This window comes from Ailuropoda melanoleuca, chromosome 4, assembly GCF_002007445.2.
Source record: "Ailuropoda melanoleuca isolate Jingjing chromosome 4, ASM200744v2, whole genome shotgun sequence".
Classification (NCBI taxonomy): Eukaryota; Metazoa; Chordata; class Mammalia; order Carnivora; family Ursidae; genus Ailuropoda; species Ailuropoda melanoleuca.
Genome location: NC_048221.1, coordinates 106,755,626 through 106,779,385, shown reverse-complemented (window position 1 = coordinate 106,779,385; position 23,760 = coordinate 106,755,626). Strand labels below are relative to the sequence as shown.

Below are 23,760 nucleotides of genomic sequence, written 5' to 3'. Positions count from 1 at the left end.
AACCTGTCTTCGTGGACCCGAGCCTGTGACAATAATTGTCCTGGATAAAATGGATCTGGAAGATACTGCACATACTGTCCCTTTTCTAGGAAATAATATTGTATGTTAGCATTGTTTTTAATAGAGCACAGGGAGGCAGGGATGGGAGGGGCAGAAGGAGAGGGAGGGAGAGAATCTTAAGCAGGATCCACGCCCAGAGCAGAGCCTGATGTGAGGCTTCATCTCACAACCCTGAGATCATGACCCAAGCTGAAATCAAGAGTCAGATGCCTAACCTTAACTGACTGAGCCACCCAGGTGCCCCTGTACATTCGCATAGTAATTGCTATAAGGACTCCTGTAACAACCTCTTCTTCTTCTTCTTTTTTTTTTTTTGTAACAACCTCTTCTTGAACTCACTTGATCACAAAATTTTTTTTTTTTTGGCAGCTCCCTTATCATTACGAGACACCCATAGCAAACATTTTGAGAAAAACCATACTAGGGTATTATATGTAGGCCCCAGGAGAGACTGGCCATTGTTTCAAATTATTTTTTGGTTGATGAATTACGCCGGTTCACATACTGTTCAGAAGGAGGCTAGAGAACGTCAGGTTCAAGACTCCAGCTCTTGGTAACTAAAGTTATTATCCCTTTAAAAGTTAGCTTTTGTTTTAGGTATTTGGGAATAAGATGATCATTCCTTCTCTGGATGGAGACCTCTTCCAGTGGGACCGGGACCGTGAGAGCATGGAAACAGTTCCTTTTACAGTTGAATCACTTCTTGAATCTTCTTATAAATTTGGAGATGATGTTGTTTTGGTTGGAGGAAAGTCTCTCACTACATATGGACTCAGTGCATATACTGGAAAGGTGAGTGAAAATGTTGAATTATTTGGGGAGAAATCAGAATAAATAGGGATAGAAGAAATAATTTATTAAGCTATACTATTACTGGTTGAGGTTTATTATTATTTGTCCCCTGAGAATGTCATTTGTTTTAATAAAAGAACTGCAAAGTAGAAAGGGCAAAATATTATTAAGAAAACTAAATGTATCCAAGACAGCAGAACAAACAGCAGAGCCAGGAATAGCAGGAGGAAGAGAGTTAATAAATAAGGTCTAGGGGCGCCTGGGTGACACACCGGTTGAGCGCCTGCCTTCGGCTCAGGGCGTGATCCCGGCGTTATGGGATCGAGCCCCACATCAGGCTTCCGCTATGAGCCTGCTTCTTCCTCTCCCACTCCCCCTGCTTGTGTTCCCTCTCTCGCTGGCTGTCTCTATCTCTGTCAAATGAATAAATAAATAAATTTTTCAATAAATAAGGTCTAGAGTGTGTCAGTTGCATTTTACATACATTATTTTGAAATTTTCACAATATTCCTAAAGGTCACACATTTTTGTTTCCATTTGGTCAGAGGAGGACTCCTCCAAATGTTAATAATAATCCCGATAAGAATAATTGCTACTATTATGTTTATCTAGTTTGATCCTGTAATCCAAGAGGAAAGTTGTATTCATTTTACAGATGAGAAAACTAAGACTTTAAAAAGTTCAGAAATGTCTGAGGTTAGTTTGACTTCCATCTATCAGTTGATAAAGTTATACTATTAAGACCTAGATTTTTGCTAATGTTAGTTTTTAGGATATAATCATAATCTGCTCCTAAGATTGGGTCTTATACTATAAATCTCTTATTAGGAATAACTAATTTAAAGCATCCTTTGTAGAAAGGTAAAAACATTTTTTAAAATCCCATAACCTTGATATGTGAATATTTTATATATAGACTTAAGACTAAAACGAGGAAGAGTAGAAAAATGATCTTTTGACCTTTGAGGTTTTTGAACGTTAATGATTCCTTATCAGAGTGTTAGGCCCATAGCCCCCTCTTGCTCTTGCTGGTGCTTTTCTGCCTTCCCCACTACCCACATCTGCATTGTACTGAGGAGGCCTCCGTTGCCTTCAGTATTCTCATCTGTAAAACAGTGGGATTGAACCCAATCGTCTGGTTCTCTGATTTGATGTACTGCTACAAGATTCTGGTAGTCTAGCAGCTATGCTTCTTTCCATGAGGATTTTAGTTCAGATGATGCTAAGAGTCCTCCTTTTTCTTTCTAATGAAGATTTGAAGGAGACACTTCTAAATACTATAGCTATTAGAAAAGGCGTAAGTCTTTAAAAACCTAATACTTCCATCAAATGGAAACTCTGAGGCTAATTTTTTTTTCAAGATTTTATTTATTTATTTGACAGAGAGATTGAGCACACAAGCAGGACGAGTGGCAGTCAGAGGCAGAGGGAGAAGCAGACTCCCCGCTGAGCAGGGAGCCAGATTCAGGGCTTGATCCCAGCACCCTGGGATCATGACCTGGGCCAAAGGCAGATGCTTAAATGACCCAGCCCTCAGGCTAATTTTTTAAAATTCACCTGGAATTTTATTAATGATATTATTGGTAGAAGATCACAACTGGTTATCTGTTTCTTTTCATGTATTCCATGGAAAGCCCCCAAATGAAACTAAAATTACCTAAATCCTTAAAATCATTCCCTGAAATAAATATTTATTGTTTCTTTTATGGTTCTAAGTAACTCATTTCAGGAGTTGGTAGTCTAACTGATGCTTCTTAATACTTGGGTATTTCTTACAGACCTCCTCAATTTTTTATAAATTATAGATTCTTTTATTGTCTCTGATCTCCTGTAACTTGTATTCTTTACAAAATGTATATCTGTCTTTTCAGGTGAGGTATATCTGTTCAGCTTTGGGTTGTCGCCAGTGGGATAATGATGACATGGAACAAGAAGACATCCTGCTTCTGCAGCGCTCCCAGAAAACTGTTAGAGCTGTCGGACCTCGCAGTGGCAACGAGAAGTATGTATTCAGAGAATGTTGCTGTTGATAATTACAAGTTCAGCAAAACCCAAATTTATCAGATTTTTCCTTATGGACATTTCCTGAACTATTTTCTTGTCCTAAAAACATAAAACTTTTTAAAGAGAAATGTAAAAAAAAAAAATAGAAATGTAGGCCCTAAATTAAAAATGGTCCCATGATTATTAACAAATTCCGAATTGAAACTCCCACCATAGGCTCTGGAGGTGGTAGCCAGGAGGAGGCCCATACAATGACTATAGCAACCTCACTGATCAAAGTTCTTTGAATGCAGAGTGCTTTTAAGGCAGAGTTTATGTGCTTTATTTCAGCTTGGTCTCTGACTCTGTAGTTCTCTCTAGTAAGTAGTTTCATAGTGTGTTTGACTACCCCAATTTTAAAATACATTTTAGTCTGTTTTCTTAAAGTGTGAAAGTATAATTTATTTGGTCAAATGCCTTTTTGTTTCCCTTTTCAAATAATGAATTCTTTATGTAATTTTTACATTTAAATGTGTGATTAAAAAGTAAGATGATTGGATGACATGTGCTGGTCCTAAATCACATGCTTGATTTTTTTTTTAATCTTTTTTAAATTTTAACTTGCCTCTGTAGTAAACATCATTTGAGATCTCATCTTTATCTCTTGAAAGTGAACCAGACTTTCAGATTTTGTCTAATCTGATGCAATAGAATTCAGTTTCCTTTCCTGTATTCTCAAACTCAGTTAAGAAAATATTTCTATGTTCACTGGACTGTGAATAGGGCTTTGCATCTGCTAGCAACCTGACCTTTATCCTGATGGGATTTTGTTTCCTTAAGTATTTGAGTGCCTGCTGGGTGTCCAACGACCAATAGGAACAGATGTCCAACTTAACAGAATTTTGAGTTACCAGAATAGAAAGAGTATGAGGTCTAAGATCTATGTTCCTTAAGTGTATTTTTTTAATAGACGTCAGAATTATTAAGCCATTTTATGTCTAAGTGACAAGCCATTTTACTGTCAGTAGTTAGGTGATTTTTCTGTGTATTGATTATAGAGGAAACGTAATTACTGCCACTTTATGGATGAGGACACTGAAACTCAGGGAAGTTTCGATGACTTGCCAAATCTCAGGAGAGATCTCAGATTAGAGCTGAGGTGGTATGACCTTCACGCTTGGTACACTGGGTCACATTGGCTTTCAGGGCTGTGTTTTCATATAAATATAAAATTAATGCATTCAACTTACTGTCTACATTGATTTATTGGGATGTATTAATTTCTCTGCACTTGAATGAAATGTGCCCAGACTTTAATAAAGAAAGCAGACTGCTGCTAACCTCATTTTAAGGTAACTTTGATGTGTCTGGAGGAAATCATTCTGATTTGGAAATGTGAACATTTGTTAATTTTTGAGAGAAAATCTGTCCCATAGCCATTGTCAAGTTTACAACGTAGAACCATTTGTTTCTGAAGGATCAGAACAAAGTAATGCCCTCTTGTGGCATAAATCAGCGGAGCACTCCCAGAAAATTATGTTGATGTTCTTTTTCTCATCACAAAATTTTAGTGTTTGCTTCTTGGATCTAGAACCGTTCTTTATTATTTGGTCCCTTTACTTAAGTGTAAATTTCTAAAACAAACCTTTGTAAATTTAAGGTGGAATTTCAGTGTTGGCCACTTTGAACTTCGGTATATTCCAGACATGGAAACTAGAGCCGGATTTATTGAAAGCACCTTAAAGCCCAGTGGGAACAAAGAAGGGTCTAAAATTATTTCAGATGTGGAAGAACAGGAAGCTGCCATGATGGACACAGTGATAAAGGTCTCAGTTGCTGACTGGAAGGTTATGGCGTTTAGCAAGAAGGGAGGACATCTGGAATGGGAATACCAGGTACCTGAAACCACTGAGTATTTATAAATACGTGTTTTCCTTTCCCAGTTTGTCCAGACTTATTGGGTAGGGGGAAGTAACTGTCATTTTGGATTCTCAGCCTGTTCTCTAGGCTTTAAGAAATGTGTGGTTCCACACCTGTTAGAGTGGCTCTTCTGAAAAAGACTGCAGAAAACAAGTGTTGGTGAGGATGTTTGTATCGTTGTGCCCTGCTGGTGGGGATGTGAAGTGGTGCAGCCACTGTGGAAAACAGTATGGAGGTGCTTTGGAAAAATTAGAAAGAGAACTACCCTGTGATCCAGCCATCCCATTTCTGGGAAGATAGAGGAAGTGAAATCAGTATCTCGAAGAAATATCTGCGCTGCCATGTTCAGTGCACCATTATTCACAGTAGCCAAGATATAGAAGGAGCCTAAGTGTCCATCAGTAAATGAATGGATAAGGAAAATGGGCTGTGTATATGTACACAGTGGAATATTATCCAGCCTTAAAGTGGGAAATGCTGTCATTTGCAAAAACATAGATGAACCCAGAGGACATTATGCTAAGTGAAATAAGCCTGTCACAGAGAGAGAAATAGTGCATGGTCTTACTTACATGTGGAATTTTAAAAAGTTGAATTCACAGAACAGAGAGTGGAATGGTAGTTGCCAGGGGCTGGGTGGGGGGAACGGTAGGAGAAATGGAGAGATGTTAGTCAAAGGGTACAGGATTTCAGTTATGCAGGATGAATAAGTTCTGGAGGTGTAATGTACAGTGTGGTGACTATAGTTAATAATACTATGTTGTATACTCGAAATTTGCTGAGAGTAGATCTCAATGCAGGACTTGAACTCACAACCCTGAGATCAAGACCTAAGCTGAGATCAAGAGTTGGGTGGACACTTAACCGACTGAGCCACCCAGGTGCCCCAGGGTAGACCTTTTTAAAAAAAAAATTTTCTTGTCTGTTGAGGTATAATTGATAAATAAAAGCTATACATATTTGAGGTGTATAACATGATGATTTGATATGCATATACATTGTGAAATGAGGAGGGTAGTTTTTTTTTTTTTTAAGATTTTATTTATTTGACAGAGAGAGCACAAGTAGGCAGAGCAGCAGGCGGTGGGAGAGGCAGAAGCAGGCTCCCCACTGGGCAGAGAGCCCAATGCGGGACTCAATCCCAGGACCCTGGGATCATGACCTGAGCCAAAGGCAGATGCTTAACTGACTGCACCTGACCCAGGTGCTTGACGGTGCTAATCATTTCATAATGTGTATATATATGTACATTGTACACTGTAAATACAGACATTTTTATTTGTCAATTATACTTTGTAAAGCTGGAAAAATTTTTAAAATTTGTGATTTTTAAATGTCATTTTAAGAGTTGAATTACATAAATACTGCTTGAAATTATATAAAACTTTTCTATTTATGTTTAGTTTTGTACTCCCATTGCATCCGCTTGGTTAGTTAAGGATGGAAAAGTCATTCCCATAAGTCTTTTTGATGATACAAGTTATGCATCTAGCAATGAAGTTTTAGAAGATGAAGAAGACATTGTAGAAGCTGCCCGAGGAGCCACAGAAAACAGCGTTTACCTGGGTGAGTAGGTCTCTTATCTAGTGGTGGGACATACTGACATTTAGGGTTTATTCCTACATCGTTTCCTTCTACCCCAGGTATGCCTCTAGCAGTGTGAATTCCTAAATACATACCCTGGCTTAGATTGTCCTTAAGATTTATACTTTGGTTTCCATTCCTGCTGTTTTTTCTCATTTATCCAATTCAGAAACTTTCAATTACTGTGGCATGTTCTTTTCCTCTGAGACCCTATTAGAAAGGCTTAGAAATGTGGGGCTCCTGGGTGGCTCAGTTGTTAAGCGTCTGCCTTCGGCTCAGGTCATGATCCCAGTGTTCTGGGATCGAGCCCCACGTCGGACTCCCTGCTCAGCGGGAAGCCTGCTTCTCCCTCTCCCACTCCCCCTGCTTGTGTTCCCGCTCTCGCTGCCTCTCTCTCTGTCAAATAAATAAATCTTTAAAAAAAAAAAAGAAAGAAAGAAAGGCTTAGAAATGTTGCCATCATACAGCATACTGTAAATTACTCATATATCCTTGGAGTCTAAAACTTTCTGCATTTGTATTTGCATCTATATGTCAATTTGCCCCCCCCCACCTTCAATGTTTATTTTTTCTATGTATCTTTATAACTTACCTGAAAAATAGTAACAAAATTCTTGTGTGCTTCTGGGCAATTGGAGGCCTTTACAAAATAAAATCTGTGAACCTTTGAGTCTCATTATTTGCACTAGTGTTGGTGGTCAAATACTCATAAAATCCTTTAAGCTCTATCAGTGTGCCATCCACCCCTCAATCTCAATGAAATGCAAGAATTTGGAAGAATAACATGTCACACATGTATTATGATAGTATTAACTGACGTGTTAGCAGCATCTCTGGAATTAAAGGTGTTTTGGTTTCCTTAAAAAGAAAGTTACTTCATCTAAGCTGTTAGTTTTATAAATGTACAGTGATTTCTTTGAACTTTCCTACTGGAAGTGTTCCAGTAATTACTGACAATTGTTATTCAGTGAGAAACATTGTAATTTGTGTATAGCTTTCCTTTCCTATTTTTGTTAAATAAACTTTGGGTCGCATTCGGATACTTGAGGCTTGATTCTTCTTTGAAAAGAGTTGTGTAGCATGTGAAGAAATAATGAATTAATCTAATTGTATTAAATCAAAATGAACCTTTTTGAAAAAAATCATTGGTGCTTGATTCTAAACATAATTGACAATGTTCTCGTTGACTCAGGAATGTACAGAGGTCAGCTGTATCTGCAGTCATCAGTCAGAATTTCAGAAAAGTTTCCTACAAGTCCCAAGGCCTTGGAATCTGTCAATAATGAATATGAACTTATGCCTTTGCCAACAATCAAATGGAAACCCTTAATTCGTAAGTGAATTGTGAACTTTCGTATTACTGAAGAGTTCAGAGGCCTTATCATGACTGTCTTCGTCCTAGTATTGAACACCACAGAGATTACAATTGTTATGGACTCTTTATTTTCTTTTTTTTTTTTTAATTTTTATTTTTTTAATTTTTTATTTTTTTTTAAAGATTTTATTTATTTATTCAACAGAGATAGAGACAGCCAGCGAGAGAGGGAACACAAGCAGGGGGAGTGGGAGAGGAAGAAGCAGGCTCACAGCAGAGGAGCCTGACGTGGGGCTCGATCCCATAACCCCGGGATCACGCCCTGAGCCAAAGGCAGACGTTTAACCGCTGTGCCACCCAGGTGCCCCTGGACTCTTTATTTTCTGACAAACTAGGAAGGTATTTCAGACGTCAGTGAATTTTAATTATCTTTTACAGCGTGGTTTCATTGAAACAGCAGCTGCTCCTAAGAAAATCAGTGTTAATAAAATATTTCTCTAGACAAATTAGAAACACTCTTAACCACTCAGTGACTGTGCCTAAGTATCACTTAGCTCTTAACATATTAGGAATATTTATGAAACGGGCACCTGGGTGGCTCAGTTGGTTGAGCATCCAGCTCTTTTTTTTTTTTTTTTTAAAGATTTTATTTATTTATTCCACAGAGATAGAGACAGCCAGCGAGAGAGGGAACACAAGCAGGGGGAGTGGGAGAGGAAGAAGCAGGCTCACAGCAGAGGAGCCTGACGTGGGGCTCGATCCCATAACCCCGGGATCACGCCCTGAGCCAAAGGCAGACGTTTAACCGCTGTGCCACCCAGGTGCCCCTGGACTCTTTATTTTCTGACAAACTAGGAAGGTATTTCAGACGTCAGTGAATTTTAATTATCTTTTACAGCGTGGTTTCATTGAAACAGCAGCTGCTCCTAAGAAAATCAGTGTTAATAAAATATTTCTCTAGACAAATTAGAAACACTCTTAACCACTCAGTGACTGTGCCTAAGTATCACTTAGCTCTTAACATATTAGGAATATTTATGAAACGGGCACCTGGGTGGCTCAGTTGGTTGAGCATCCAGCTCTTTTTTTTTTTTTTTTAAAAATTTTATTTATTTATTCCACAGAGATAGAGACAGCCAGCGAGAGAGGGAACACAAGCAGGGGGAGTGGGAGAGGAAGAAGCAGGCTCATAGCAGAGGAGCCTGATGTGGGGCTCGATCCCACAACACCAGGATCACGCCCTGAGCTGAAGGCAGACGCTTAACCGCTGTGCCACCCAGGCGCCCCTGAGCATCCAGCTCTTGATTTCGGCTTGGGTCATAGTCTCAGGGCCGTGGGATCGAGCCCAACATTGGGCTCTTTGCTGGGTATGGAGCCTGCCTGAGATTCTCTCTCTCCCTCTCCCCACCCCCCTGTGCTTGCTCATGTGCTCTCTCTCTCTTTATTATTCTCTAATAAAAAAAATTTTTTAAAGAATATTTATGAAACATTATCTGGTTATTACATCATATTCTTTGAGATTTAAATGAGTTGAATTCAAATAGTAGGCCACCTACTTCCTTATCTTTCCATAGCTTGTATATGTTTTTTATCACATATATCACATCCTCTTTTAATTACTTGTTTAAATGAGTCATCTTCCCTACAAGACTACTTTTCAAGGGGAAAGAACGTTGAGTCATTTACTTAACATATTTGAACAGAGCAGTGGTTGAATATCTGTTTTTTGACTGAATGAGGTACATGCGTTTTCCTGGAAGTCTTAACACTTAAGATTTTACCATTTTCTTTTAGATTCTCCTTCCAGAACTCCTGTCTTGGTGGGGTCTGATGAATTTGACAAATGTCTCAGTAACGATAAGTTTTCTCATGAAGAGTACAGTAATGGCGCGCTTTCAATCTTGCAATACCCATATGGTAAGTGTGGTGAAGCTCGCACTGAAAATTCCACTTTACTTTTCCTTTTAGTTTATTTATTAATTTGAGATTAATTAGTAGGATTCAAATGAAAGGTAGTTATTTGGAAGGTAGAAAATATCTTCGGAGGAATAGTATGAATGGTGGCCAAAGATGCAAGTTCCCAAGTTAGATTGCCAGGGTTCAGATCCCAGTTTTGCCACATACTAGGTTGGGCACACCTAACTTAACTGCATCTTGGTTCATCTGTAAACCAAGGATAGTAAGCCTGATATTTATTTCTTAGATTGTTACAAGGTCTAAATGAGGTAATACACATAGAGTCTTAGCTAGCACTGTGCCGTATTCAGTAAGCATTAATTCTTGTGATTAGCTTTCATTTAGTTATCAGCCTATTTAATATAATCTATATAATATCAGCTGGCATAATAAAGAAAATGGGTATTTTCCATAGTGCTATATGAAAATGCTATAAAATGAGGGGATTTTAATTTTGTCCTCCAACAAGGGAAATTAAGTTAAGAGTAGGTGAAACTTGATAGGAAATACATTCCTGGGTGTTTAAAGTTAGGATGTATTCAGATGTGAAAGGACATTGAATAGTTAGATATAAAAAAAATTGTCAGATCTGCATTAAACAAAAACAGATTCCTCATCATTCACCCTAGATGCTAGCACTGGGAAGTTATTGTAAAATTTAAATTGACAAAAACAGAGGGCTCTGACCTAGAAGCAACAGTCTTTATCTGATGCTGATCAAAATACAAGGTAAGAGAGAATTGTGTAGTCTGTCCACGTGGTACAAAGTAGAAGCCAAACAGGCAGGCTGCTTTCCAGGACAGCCTGATTTTAACAGCTTGAAATGAACCAAGGAGACTGTTGGAGATGTTTTCTTCTGAGTTTGCAAAGAATAATTTATGATAAAATTTGTATTTTATTGATGGCAAATGAGAGTTAAGCTTAAAAACCCTGAAGGAAGATTTGAGTACTGATTCTTTCTTGCATTTAAAGAATTGGATTATTAATGAAATAACAAAGAAGGTAGCCCTTAAGGTTTTTTTCTGGTCTTATTATTCAGTACAAAGAAAATCTATGATGCTTATGGAATAAAGGAAAATATGTTTGTGTAGGAAAAAAGAAAAAGTAGGGTAATGAGGCTATTGAAAAGCATTAAAGAAGAGATGAAACTTTAACAAAAGGAATTAGTAACAGAAGTGATAAGAAAATAGATAATGTTTAACAATTAAAGGTGGCTCTGTATTGGTTTGTCTTTTTAAAAATAATCTTTTAATGTTTGTTTTGGAAGATAATGGTTATTATCTACCATACTACAAGAGGGAGAGGAGCAAACGGAGCACACAGATCACAGTCCGATTTCTCGATAACCCAAATTACAGCAAGAACATTCGGAAAAAGGATCCTGTTCTCCTCTTACACTGGTGGAAAGAAATAGTTGGAACTATTTTGTTTTGTATCATAGCCACAACTTTTATTGTGCGTAGACTTTTCCATCCTCATCCTCACAGAGTAAGACATTTTTTAGAATCTAATGCTAAGTGTGTGTGTTGGGAGAAAGTGTGTGTGTGGTGGGGGCTAGGGGGACATTTGCTTAAGTTTCGCCATGAACTCATTGTTGCCCATCCTCTCGTGTCTCCTGACTTATCATCCCTTCCCTCCTCATCTGGCCTTCACCCCTCCCATTTCACTTCCCGTGGACAAGGGAAATGCTGTATTCCGTGTTCTTAGAATACTTTTCTGTTTGTCCATATTATTTTTTTAAATGTTATCTTATAGCTTAAGATTGTTAGCTAACTTCAATTCAGCTTTAATAATGATTTTTCCCCCACCTTATCAGCAAAGGAAGGAATCTGAAACTCAGTGTCAAACTGAAACTAAATATGATTCTGTCAGTGGAGAAGCTAAGGACAATAGCTGGAATGACATAAAAAATTCTGGATATGTATCACGGTAAGAGTCTCATCATATATAAAGTGTATATGTGCTCAGCTTCTGGTAGCAACTGTTTGAATCAAGGAGGAAATGACCTCTAAACTAAAATCTTGTTTAACTTTTTCTTTAATGTGTCAATATCCAGGGAAATAAAACATAGACTTAACCCTCAAGTAACTTAAATTTATTCCAAGTGGTATGTACCCTAAGGGGTATAAAAATCATATTACAGAAGTCCAAAATTAAGTTCTTATTCAGATCGCTTCGTTATCGAGGGTCTACCCTGTACTGGGCGTGGCATTAACAGTACCAAACTATTATTGTGTTATTAGAGTATGATAGAAATCTCTATATGTTACTTATTCTTCAATTATTTATTTCATCTTTATTCTGTCTAGAATAAGAAGTAGAAAAATAGGGGGAATACACCAATAGGTCATTTTAAAAGTAGAAGAGGGAGGTGAGTCACCTAAAAAGTAGGCACTTCAAATAATTTGAAGGTAAAATAAAAGTAGAGAATCTGTTATCATCTGTCAGGCATACGGGTTGTTACACTTTGTGGCACAGGAAGTGGTACTGTGGTTCATTTTTCATATTACCTGATTTCTTCCTGCATTTTCCCTTTGTTTTGATGTTATACTTAGCACTTGGCGATATGGGGACAGGAAGAGATACAGAACCTTATTGTTTAATATCTAGGGTAATGGTTTTATGATAGAAAAGATTGAAAATTACAGCGAAAATGTGTGATACTCGAGTGATGTATAGACCTAATTTATCTAAGCTGCGTTCATACTGTATTATCACAAGCTGAGAATTGCCTGTATTCAATTTGTTTTAGCTACAAGTTTCCCAAAGCAGAATTTACTAGGTGACTAAGAAATGGCAAAGATTTTAGTACCCTTCTGATAAAGATGCTGACTACTATGTCAGTGGCCGGCAACAGCAGCAGGCAGAGAGAGGGAGAGAACTAGGGACCTGACAAGGCAGAGAGAGGGAGAGAACTAGGGACCTGACAGCTCTCACAAGGTAATCCACCACTGAAGCCATTCATGGTTCATTCAACATTTACTGTGAACAACTGAGTGCAGGACAGTATTTCTGGCTTTGGGAGAAATAAAAAGACCGGGCCTATCCTGGAGGGGCTTAAAGTCTATGAGGGAAGATAATACCAGGCAAAACAAACAGCTAAGTAAAAAGCCATGAACTATAAGTAACGCAGTGACTGGTTGTGATGATTCAAGAGGGCATCATAAATGAGGTCACATTTTCAGTGAACCTTAAATTGTGAGTAAGGAAGAGTTAGGTAAAGACAGGGAAGGGTAGGGTAGAGTGAATCAACATACATCTATAAGGCTGTTGTGAAGAGAACTGGAATAATGTACTCTGAAATTGAATTAGATTTAATTTTCCTTTCACTTTATTCAATATGGCAAGTACAGCTGACTGTTTTTCAAATCCAAGAGGCTCTATAATAATACCTGATGTTGGGTCCATCAACATCAGTTGGGACCTTGGGCAAGATGATACTTACATTTTGCAGAGTCTATAATCATATATAAGATATTTCTCTAACATAGGACAATAATGCAATTGGCCCTGCAGGAGTAGGGTGTGAATTTCACGAGCTTTGTAGCTGGGGAGATGGATCGGTACCGAAGTGCCTTGACTAGCTATTTTTAGGTATACAAATTATCGTTCTTCATTCTCTGTGAAGGTAATTGGCCCATGGAGGATTGGGATCGATTGCCTCTCCTCAATTCCGTGCTCTAACCAGCTGAGCCAACTACTAAATTAATATGAGTGTGCAAATCATAAAGTCATAAACGTAGCCTTATGAGAGACAGTAAAGATAATCGAATTCAACACTCCCCCATATGGCTGGAAGAACAACTTCCATAGCATGCATGCATTCATTTATTTTTTTCATATATTATTTGATGGAGATTTGTTAGACCTTCCATTTGCCAGGTAAGCCTAAGCTCTGGAAGTACAAAAAGAAGCAAGAGTGCTTTCCTACAATCAAGGCCCCCACAATGCAGTTGCTGTGGGGAGAGTGAGCTGCATACAAATAACTGCAAAATATTGAGATTATGTTTAAATAGTTCAAAAAACTACATGCAAAGTGCTATGAGAACCTTAGGACGGGGTCTGGGAAGGTTCCACAGTGGTGGCGAGATGAGCAGGATGAAGGGAAAACAGAGTTTCATTAAGTGCAAAGAAGTAGGCCATCTCAGTAGAGCAAATAGGAGAAGCAAAAGCCCCAAAGTTTCGAGAGAGCCTGGTGAAAGTCCGTTGGAATGTAGAGCACAGAGCAAAGAGTCAGGCACAAAAGGGAGACGAGGCTACAGTGTGCAGGTCAGCCTGTAAGTCACAGATACGGAGTCAGCTTCTGTCTGAATTCCTCTGGTGATGAGCATACTGACTCATGAGGCAACCTAGCCAATTTCACACAGCTTTGGTTCCTAGAAAGATTTCTAGCTAAAAGAAGAACCAAAAAAACTTAACAGGACTGATTATATTTTTTCCATAAAATTTACAGGCACTGACATAAGATTAAGCTATGTTTTTTTCTTTTCTTTTTTTTTTTAAGATTTATTTATGTATTTGAGAAAGAAAGAGAGTGCATGTGGCAAGGAGTGGGGGCGCGGGGGTGGGGGCCGGACAGAGGGAGAGGGAGAGAAAGAATCCTCAAGCAGACTCCCGCCTTAGTGCGGAGCCTGTCGTGGGCTTGATCCCAGGACCCTGATCAGGCCCTGAGCTGAAACCAAGAGCAGGACACTTAACCGACTGAGCCACCCAGATGCCCCTAAGCTGTGTTTTTCTAATTGAGTGCAGAATGCCACAGGAGGCAGAAGTTTAGACAATGAAGGGTAGAATATTTTGGTAGGTGATGGAAAGTATTGGACAGGTTAGATCAGTACAGTTGCTGTAAGAGCAAGTGATTAACAAGTGATTCCCAAAAAACCCAAGAAGGGTTTTTGTTTTTTATAAATTTCCTAGGAAAAAATTAGAATGGGTTTGCTCCATTTACATAAACAGAAGAACAAAGAATACTAGTAGTCAGATTTAAACTACAATCTCTATTAAAATAAGTTCTACGAGACTTACTGAGTTTATGTACTTTTTATGTATCATAAAGTAAAATTGAACTACTGCCTTATTAAATTTCCCTTTTTTTTTTTTTTTTAAGCTATCTAACAGACTTTGAACCAGTTCAGTGCATGGGTCGTGGTGGGTTTGGAGTCGTCTTTGAAGCCAGAAACAAAGTAGATGACTGCAATTATGCTATCAAGAGAATACGCCTCCCCAACAGGTAAGGGAGGGCGTTGTTAGTGGGCTTGCAGCTAGCGCCATATTGCTCATCTCACAGGTAATACGTCCTTCTTGCTGTACTCCGTACATCCGATAGAAAACATAGTTTCTGACCTTCTGAATTTTAGCTTGTAAGTGCCACCAGGTAACCAGCCGTCGAAAAAGGGGTGATCTATTTAGATTGCTTTGCCTAGACTTAAAAAAAATCTGCCCTTGTTTTTGATTCTTAAATACTCAGAACTTTTCCACAGTGAATTATGATGACTATCATATTTACTACATAGCACCATTTTAAAATAATCTACATATTGTGGAAAGTAGGGGAACGTATTAAAACAAAAATCATCTGTGTCTCCTCTTCCCAGTAGTGCTCACTATTACCGTTTTTTGGTATTTCTTTAATTTTTTTTCTGGTCATAAATTTACCTAGTTAGTAGCATAGTTACCAATACAGTACAGTTTAATCTGTTGCTTCCTTTATTGTATCCTTGGCATTTTCCATGTTATTAGGAGGATTTTATTAAAACGTTAAAATAAACTGAAAGTATTTTATGGTTGGATAATAGTCCAGTTGATACATGTGAAATATTTTGTTTAACTGTTTCTTATTGTTAGTTGGGTTTCAGATTTGTTGCAGTTAAAAACAACTTCACAGTGTCCATCTTTTATATAAATTTTTGACCACGTCTGTTTCCATAGGATAGATTCCTAGAAGTAGCATTTCTAACTCAGAACAGTGTCATGCTTAAGATGATGGGCTTTGAGTAATGCCTTCTTTTCCGTCTATTTTAGAAAGCTCCTATTGATTTTTTTTTTAAGATTTCTTATTTATTTGAGAGAGCGAGAGCAGGAGCAGGGGGAGAGAGAGAGGCAGACTCCCCACTAAGCAGGGAGCCCGATGCAGGACTCGGTCTCAGGACCCTGATCATGACCTGAGCCGAAGGCAGACGCTTGACTGAGCCACCCAGGTGCCTGTAAGCTCTTATTGATTCTTAATTAAATGTGCACTAATTGCTCTGTTGTCCTTGTAACTGGTAGTTAAACATTCTGTCCAACAGTTAGGGACACAGGACTGGGATGGATTTGTGTACTAATTCTTTTCCTTGGGCCTAGTTCTTTTCCTTGGTATGTAATTTTTGAGTAGTTTAAATATTCATTTGTGCAAGGCACCATGTCGGATATGAAGTTAAGCAAATCTTCTGCCCCCAAGAACCAATAACTCTTTGAGGCTTTTGCATATATATTCAAGTAACTATAATGCAAGGAAGGTTGTGACCTGGTGTCTTCGATTAGTGAATAGTTTCTCATGAAAAAGTGCAGATATAACTGAAATCAAGGAAGGCAAGCTTTTTGGAGGTGGTGACATTTGTGCTGGGTATTCAAGAGTAGCCTGTCACTCAGTAGACAGATGTGTAGGGAAGGATGGCCAGCTACACAAAATGGCCTGACAAAGGCTCGAGGAAAAGCACTTGGAGGTGATAGAACAGTTAGTGGGATCCCTAGAAATGGGAGATAGACCCACCAGAAAAGCTGTCAAAGCAGAAAATCAAATCTGGATCCTTTTCTAATTAAACTTCATTGCCTGTGATATTCTGTATTTGAGGCTTGGTTTAAGCAAACAAACATGCTAGTGCAGGTTTTTTGGATGGTAATACGTGCCAATTACATAGGTACCAGTACGGTCGTTCTCCAGCCTCCTGAGCTGCCGTCCTGAGCTCTCTTTCCTAAATACTTCTCTTACACCTGTTCATCCTCCTGTTGAATTAACAAATATTAAGTGGTCTTTATATCTTCAATGGTCTGTAGTCATTCATTTTTAGTCATCCAAGAAAGCTTTGTTTGAATGAGGCAATGTGTTCGTAGCACTTATTTCTAGAAGGAAAAAAACCCTAAAATACATGTATTTTTTTAAACTGCAAACTCTACTGTGTGGCTTTTTTAAAATTGTGCCACTAGGGCTAACTCGTCTGTTTCTAATTTTAGATTCAAGAGAGAATTTTATTTTCTTATTTCTCACTAGAGATATGATTACTTTTTCAGATAAGAGCAATCTTCAGTGTTGTCTTTTTCTCTGTATTTCAGGGAGTTGGCTCGGGAAAAGGTAATGCGAGAAGTTAAAGCCTTAGCCAAGCTTGACCATCCAGGGATTGTTAGATATTTCAATGCGTGGTTAGAAGCACCACCAGAGAAGTGGCAAGAAAAAATGGATGAAATTTGGCTGAAAGATGAAAGGTAACTTGGTTAGACGTAGACTTAAAAGCTAGTACCTTCTTTTAGGGCTAGTTTTTTTGCTTATGTGAATAAAATATCATTTCTATAACTAGAGATTAAGTTTTGCTTATTTGTTTTAGGGGAAAAAATGCTGTTCTCTTTGTGATGTTTTAGAACGTTATCTAGCCACTTGTTAATTGAAAAATTTATTTAAAAAAAAATGAAAAGTTTATTTTTTAGAACATGAATTTTAAAAATTATTTGTAGATAGGGCTGTATGAATTATAAATCACTAAGGGATTTACAGTGGCTTTTCTCTTTAAGAGGTTTTGTCTGCTTTTGTCACCACTTTTTTATTTTAGATTTTCAGTTTCTCAGTAGTTAACAGTTAACAACTCCTTTAAAACTATCAAACTAATTTAAAGCTATTTGCAGTTAAAAATACTTAAACTTGGGTAACCTGAAGATAATTCTCATATTAAGTACGCTCTGCTGTAGGAAGGAAGGCTCTTTTAAAAAGGAGTGAATGAGAACAGAGAGGAAACAGGCTGCATATAGACAATTTACTAAATAATTGAGAGTAAAATTCCTGCCTGAAAGTACTAAACACAGCCCTAGATCCACATGCGGTAACTTGTTAAGATGACACTTATAAATGCGGTCAATAGCCAGACCACGGAAAGACCAAGTGAAGTGGCCCCATGGCTCAGGGCCCTGCGGGCTTCTGCCCTAATTCAGACAAGGGCTTCTGAACCATGGCCACTGAGGAGTCCTGTCCTTGGTGGTCCCTCAGTGCTTTGTGTTTTGCATAAAGGCCCTGGCTGCTCTGGCATGACAGTCCCAGGTAACTGTTTCAAGTCTACAATTAAGCTTTCCAATTGAAATCTTTTAGAAGAAATGGATGGAATATAATGCTTTCTCTCATAGAGCATGTTTTCATTTCATCTGTGTGTTGTTTGACATTTAGTACTGGCTTTCTTATAGATGAAGCTTTTAGAATAAAGACTGTGGTTCCAACCATTTAATCGGCACATATTGCCTCTCTTCCCTTTGTACCTGTCCCACTTTTAGCACAGATTGGCCGCTCAGCTCTCCTAGTCCCATGGATGCACCGTCAGTTAAAATACGCAGAATGGATCCTTTCTCTACAAAGGAACATATTGAAATCATAGCTCCTTCTTCACAAAGGAGGTCTTTTTCAGTAGGGATTTCCTGTGGCCAGACGAGTTCATCTGAGAGCCAGTTCTCTCCGCTGGAATTTTCGGGAACAGACCATGCAGATACCAGTGAGTCCGTGGATGCAGCGTGCAACCTCCGGGATAGCTGCCTCACGGACTGCGATGTGGAAGATGGTACTATGGATGGCAATGACGAGGGACACTCCTTTGAACTTAGTCCTTCTGGAGCTTCTCCTTACGAAAGGTCAAGGGAGAGAACATCCTCTTCTATAGTATTTGAAGATTCTGGCTGTGATAACGCGTCCAGTAAAGAAGAGCTCAAAACGAAGCGACTGCATATGGGCAACCATTGTGCGAATAAACTAAGTGCTTTCAAGCATTCCAGTAGCGAGTCTTCTTCCGAACCAAGTATCTCTGTCTCTCCTCCAAGACCGACCACTTTAAGTCTAGATCTCACCAAAAACACTGCAGAGAAACTCCAGCCCAGCTCCCCGAAGGTGTATCTTTACATTCAGATGCAGCTGTGCAGAAAGGAAAACCTCAAAGACTGGATGAACAGCCGCTGCACCATAGCGGAGAGAGAGAGGAGCGTGTGTCTGCACATCTTCCTGCAGATCGCAGAGGCCGTTGAGTTTCTGCACAGTAAAGGCCTCATGCACAGGGACCTCAAGGTCTGTATTCGTGGGACAGCTCCCAAGGGTTTCGACCTGACCTTCTGTGCTAGAGAGCAGTACTTTCGGTATTGGTCAGTTTTTAACCGAAGTGCCCTGAAGAGCGAGGGACAGGAAAGGTGTCAGAGAGGGGCGCAGAGGCCTGGGGAAGGAGCCCGAGGAGCCTGCTGCAGAAAGAAGGCTCGTGGTCTGAAAACTTGAGGCAGAGCATGTCTTCTCTTCTGCGATGTGTTTATGTTCATTTTACCGCAAAGTATTCCCGTTCCTCTGGCTAAAAAAGACAGATCCACTGTGAGCAGATACACCCTGTTTTTCCTATGGCTTTGGGTAACCCTGACCTAAGTTCCCGAGGGCCCCAAGGTAGTGTGGTGACAGGCACCCAAGTGGAAGGAGAGACATAGTTTCCTTCATTAGCCAGCTCTGAATTGGGGCAAATCTCCAGGCTTTTTGCCCCTATTCCCGAACTATTTAGCTCTGGGGAAGGGCGTGAGAAGCTAGATGGAGAAAGAAAGCAAATAGTTAGCCAGGTTATTGTTTGTGGCACTAAAGCCTTTGATTCTATTTTCAGTATATACAATATTGAATATTGTGGCAATGTGATATGCTAAATTATAATATATATATAGCATATATGTATTACTAGAATACTCAGTACTTCCTAGGTATGTGTTTCTGAAATAATCATATGGAACTCTTACTTGACTAATTTCTTCCGTATTTCATGTGCTAATGCCGATCGTCAGTAAATATGTAGTGAGCATGTAAGTGCTTTTCTGATGGAAGTAGCTTAAATTATTGATTTGAAGTAGTTTCAGTTTTGTTTTGTGTAACCAAAAACTTCTGTTTCAGACACCAACGTAGCTACTTGCACAAGTTCTTTTCTTCTCATATCAGCAGTACATGTTTTAATCCTTGAATATATTTTTAAGAGTTTGGAATAAGGGGGACCAGAATTAGAATTCATTCCTATTTTCCAGAGTAATTGTTATTGAATTATATATAATCACTGTGCTTCAATGATTCTGATGTGGGCCCAAACTGACAGGAATTATTCTGCACTGAAGGAAAAGTTCAGAGATGATTTCTTTTGGTTGGAAAGGAGAAGACAACTAACTTCCAGGAAGCCAGATACTAACTTGAGAGGGTGCTGGCTGTTTGAATATCGTAAACACTTATCATTTGGTGAGAAACAACTAACTGATATACATATTCTTTTTGCTTTTAGCCCTTACTATACACCCAAAATGCCAAGTTGAAAGGCATTGTAATTATGTTTTCACTAATAATGAGTATCCTTCTGCTGATTTTATAATGCTAATGAGATATTAGGGAATATTTGTTAAATGCTACACTGCTGTCTAAAGATTTTTTTCTGTGTTTGTCTACGCACCAAAATAATTCCAGGAAGAAAATTAATTTCCCCATAGTTTTCCTAGAAATCAAGAAGTTTAGGGACGCCTGGGTGGCTCAGTCGTTAAGCGTCTGCCTTCGGTTCAGGGCCTGATCTCAGGAACCTGGGATCAAGCCCCCCATTGGGCTCCCCACTCAGTGGGAAACCTGCTTCTTTCTCTCCCACTCCCCCTGCTTGTGTTCCCTCTCTCGCTGGCTGTCTCTCTCTCTGTCAAATAAATCAATAAAATCTTTAAAAAACAAAACAAAACAAAAAAGTTTATTCCTTTGTAAAGATACATTGTTTTTAAAGATTTCTAGGTTGCCAGAAAAATTACCTCCAAGATTTCTATTCCCAGTTTAAACAGCTCTGCGTTCTGTTCATTCTGACCCAAGTTTCTGAACTCCTTGTTAAACCTTCTGGCCCTCTCCCACTTTTGTTCCTTGCTCAGCCTTTGTCATTGGCACTCTCTAGCCCCCCAGTTCTCCAGACTTACTTCCAGTCTCTTCCCTCTAGCTGGGCTTCATGCTGGGCTTTTCACAGGTCCTCAAATACATTGGGTCCTCATAGAGCCTGGTATTTCTCATTTAAATTCTCATCACACTTGTATTATTTATCCTTGGTTTCTGTGTCTGTTTTGTTCACCTGTTATAGACTTAGCAAAATGCCTGACACATTCTATATGCTCATGTCATTTTATTTTGAATAGTCTTTTGTTTGCAGCCAAAAGGAAATTTATTGGCCCATGTAACTGAACTGTCCTAGATTCAGGGAAAACTTTATCTAGGATCAGGTGATGTAGCCAGAACCCGTCCCTTGCCCCATCACCATTTCTTGTTTCCATTTTCAGGCATGCTCTCCCTTTATTATCCCAGGATAGCTGCCAGCAATTCTCAGGGCTACATGTTATAAGTCTTTAGAGGTGGCTGGAGAGATAGGCATGGAGAGAAAAGGGCATGGGAGAAAAGTATCTCTTTCCCCCAGGATTGAGCGGGAGTCCTGGGTTTTCTTCTAATTGCTAAGCCAAGGACACATATCCATCCCTAGATCAGTCTCCTGTCCAGGGGGCTGGAATCATGCTGATGGACTTCTGCAACCTCTGGCTGTAACTGGGACCACGTCCACCTGAACTACGGGATGGCTGCACCGTTGGGAAAAAGGGAGTTCCCAAAGCCAAGTCAGGGTATTTCTGATGGAAACAGAGGGTAGATGGTAGAAAACCCCCTGACCCCAAAAAGTCTATTATGTTGCTTAGTAAATAACAAGTGACACCAGAAAGTAGGGGAGAGGAGGAGATGTGAAATTTAAGGCATTGCAGTGTGTGTTGTCTCTCGCATGTCATCTGTGGGAGAGCGGAAGGTTATCACTCTAGACTTTGGTTATACGCAATAACTTGATTGCTTCAAAGTCAACATTGTAGAATTGTATTTTGGAGTTCGGGAATAAGATGCTTTTTGTCTGGCAGTATTTGAAGCCTGATGAAATTCAGTTTCATGAGCTAAATGGCTTCCTTTTTCCTTATTTTAAGGGCTCTGAATGGTGGTTATGTTAGCCACGGTGGGTGCTGAAGGAAAGCTGATGTATTTCATCTCATAAGAAATCTGTTTGGATCTGTCCTATAAACAGTTACATATGAGAGCTTAGAACTCCGGACAGAGGTCTGGGAGTGTACAGGAGCATACGGGTATTAGAAGAGTCAGCACGAGTTTGTAGTAAGGCGCTCTTGCTCTCCTTGGTAGCCTGCCCCCCCACCCCCGCCCGCCAGACACAAGCGAAAGGCCAGTCTGTTTCATTCATTCGTCAGTGCTGGTCCTGTGTCAGTGAACCAGAAGTCTTTTTCTTATGGAGCCAGACCACTTGGGTTTGAATCCTGCTCTGCCACTTGCTAGGTAAATAAATACCCTTGGGCACTTAACTTCTCTGGGCCTCAGTTTTCACATCTGTAAAACCTAATAGGGTTGTAAGTATTACATGAGTTAATAGTAGTAAACTGCTTAGAACAGCTCCTGGCGCATCGCCAGTGCTCTGTATGCATTTGCTATTATTACTACTATTATTATCAGGGCTTCAGTCATAAACATAAAAAGCTTGCCAAAGGAGAGTATATAGAATACTGAGATTGATGACTGGGCCCTAGAGAATGTGAATCTCTAAGAGTTTAAATAAATGTTCAATAAATGCTCACTCCCTTTGCTTCCCTTCCCTTTTCCTTACTGTAACAGTACTTGCTTGGCATTGAAGGATTCCTTTATTTTCATATTAGTCTGTTTAATGCTTGAGAATATCTAGTTTCTTGTATTTCTCTTCTGTAGTTATTTAAGTTACTCTCTTCACTTTCTCTCCTTCTCCATGCACACCTATCATGCTTTTGTCTGTCTTTTTCCAGCCTTCCAACATATTCTTTACAGTGGACGATGTGGTCAAGGTTGGAGACTTTGGATTAGTGACCGAAATGGACCAGGATGAGGAAGAGGAGATGGTTCTGACCCCGATGCCAGCCTATGCCAGACACACAGGACAAGTGGGGACCAAACTGTATATGAGCCCAGAGCAGGCAAGTTTTTTCTTTTCCTTCTGAATTAACAATGGATTTTTAATTAGCATGGCTACAAGCCAGATAAGCCCCATGAATCTCCATCCACATTCTTCTTAAAATACCCAGTAAGATAAAATCTGAAAGTTATGAAAACTGGTAGTAGTGTTCACGGGCAGCACACTAGGGTGCAACTTCTACAGTGTGAATTGGAAATGGATTAAGAAAAACACAGTACGTACAACATGTGCTCACCCCTGAACCGGAACCTGACAGCAACCAGAAATTTAGAAAAAGACTTTGCCTCTCTTCCAAATTTAACTCCAGTCCTTCTTATGCACACTATGTAGAAACTTGTTTCAGAGCCAGCTAGAGCCAGAGGTCCCACTCTCTCCAGTAATTCACAAGCAATTAGAGGTAGATGGGCTGGGATATGTTGCCTTGTGGGGATGCTTAGTCTCCAAAGGAAAAGCGCTGTGAACAGGACAGAGCCTGGAAGAGTGGTGGGAGCAGGGTATCCTGGGAGCATCAGAGAAGCAAGTCCAGCCCAGCTAATGATACAAGCTTATATATGCTTCCACATCAGCAGTTCTCAAACTTTTTGGTCTCAATACCTGTTTATACTTGTAAACATGATTGAGAACCCAAGAGCTTTTCTTTTTTTTTTTTTTTAAAGATTTATTTATTTATTAGACAGAGACAGCGAGAGAGGGAACACAAGCAGGGGGAGTGGGAGAGGAAGAAGCAGGCTCCTAGTGGAGGAGCCTGATGTGGGGCTCGATCCTGGAACGCCAGGATCACGCCCTGAGCCAAAGGCAGACGCTTAATGACTGCACCACCCAGGCGCCCCTCAAGAGCTTTTCATATGGGATTTTTATCTGTCAATATTTGCTGTATTAGAGGATAAAATTGAGAAATTTATAAAAATTTTATTTGTTAAA

The 23,760-nt window shown here is 39.4% G+C and overlaps 1 protein-coding gene across 1 annotated transcript in view; it reads left to right on the top strand.

Moving 5' to 3' along the window:
- Positions 1-23,760, top strand: part of EIF2AK3 (eukaryotic translation initiation factor 2 alpha kinase 3) — a 65,249-nt gene that overhangs the window by 30,753 nt on the left and 10,736 nt on the right. The window contains exons 3-14 of the mRNA XM_002922333.4: positions 658-852; positions 2,724-2,854; positions 4,496-4,730; positions 6,159-6,321; positions 7,532-7,672; positions 9,449-9,571; positions 10,878-11,098; positions 11,427-11,539; positions 14,715-14,837; positions 16,919-17,068; positions 18,119-18,896; positions 22,673-22,840. Coding sequence (XP_002922379.4) covers positions 658-852; positions 2,724-2,854; positions 4,496-4,730; positions 6,159-6,321; positions 7,532-7,672; positions 9,449-9,571; positions 10,878-11,098; positions 11,427-11,539; positions 14,715-14,837; positions 16,919-17,068; positions 18,119-18,896; positions 22,673-22,840 — 2,541 coding nt within the window. The remainder of the gene's footprint in view (positions 1-657; positions 853-2,723; positions 2,855-4,495; positions 4,731-6,158; positions 6,322-7,531; positions 7,673-9,448; positions 9,572-10,877; positions 11,099-11,426; positions 11,540-14,714; positions 14,838-16,918; positions 17,069-18,118; positions 18,897-22,672; positions 22,841-23,760) is intronic.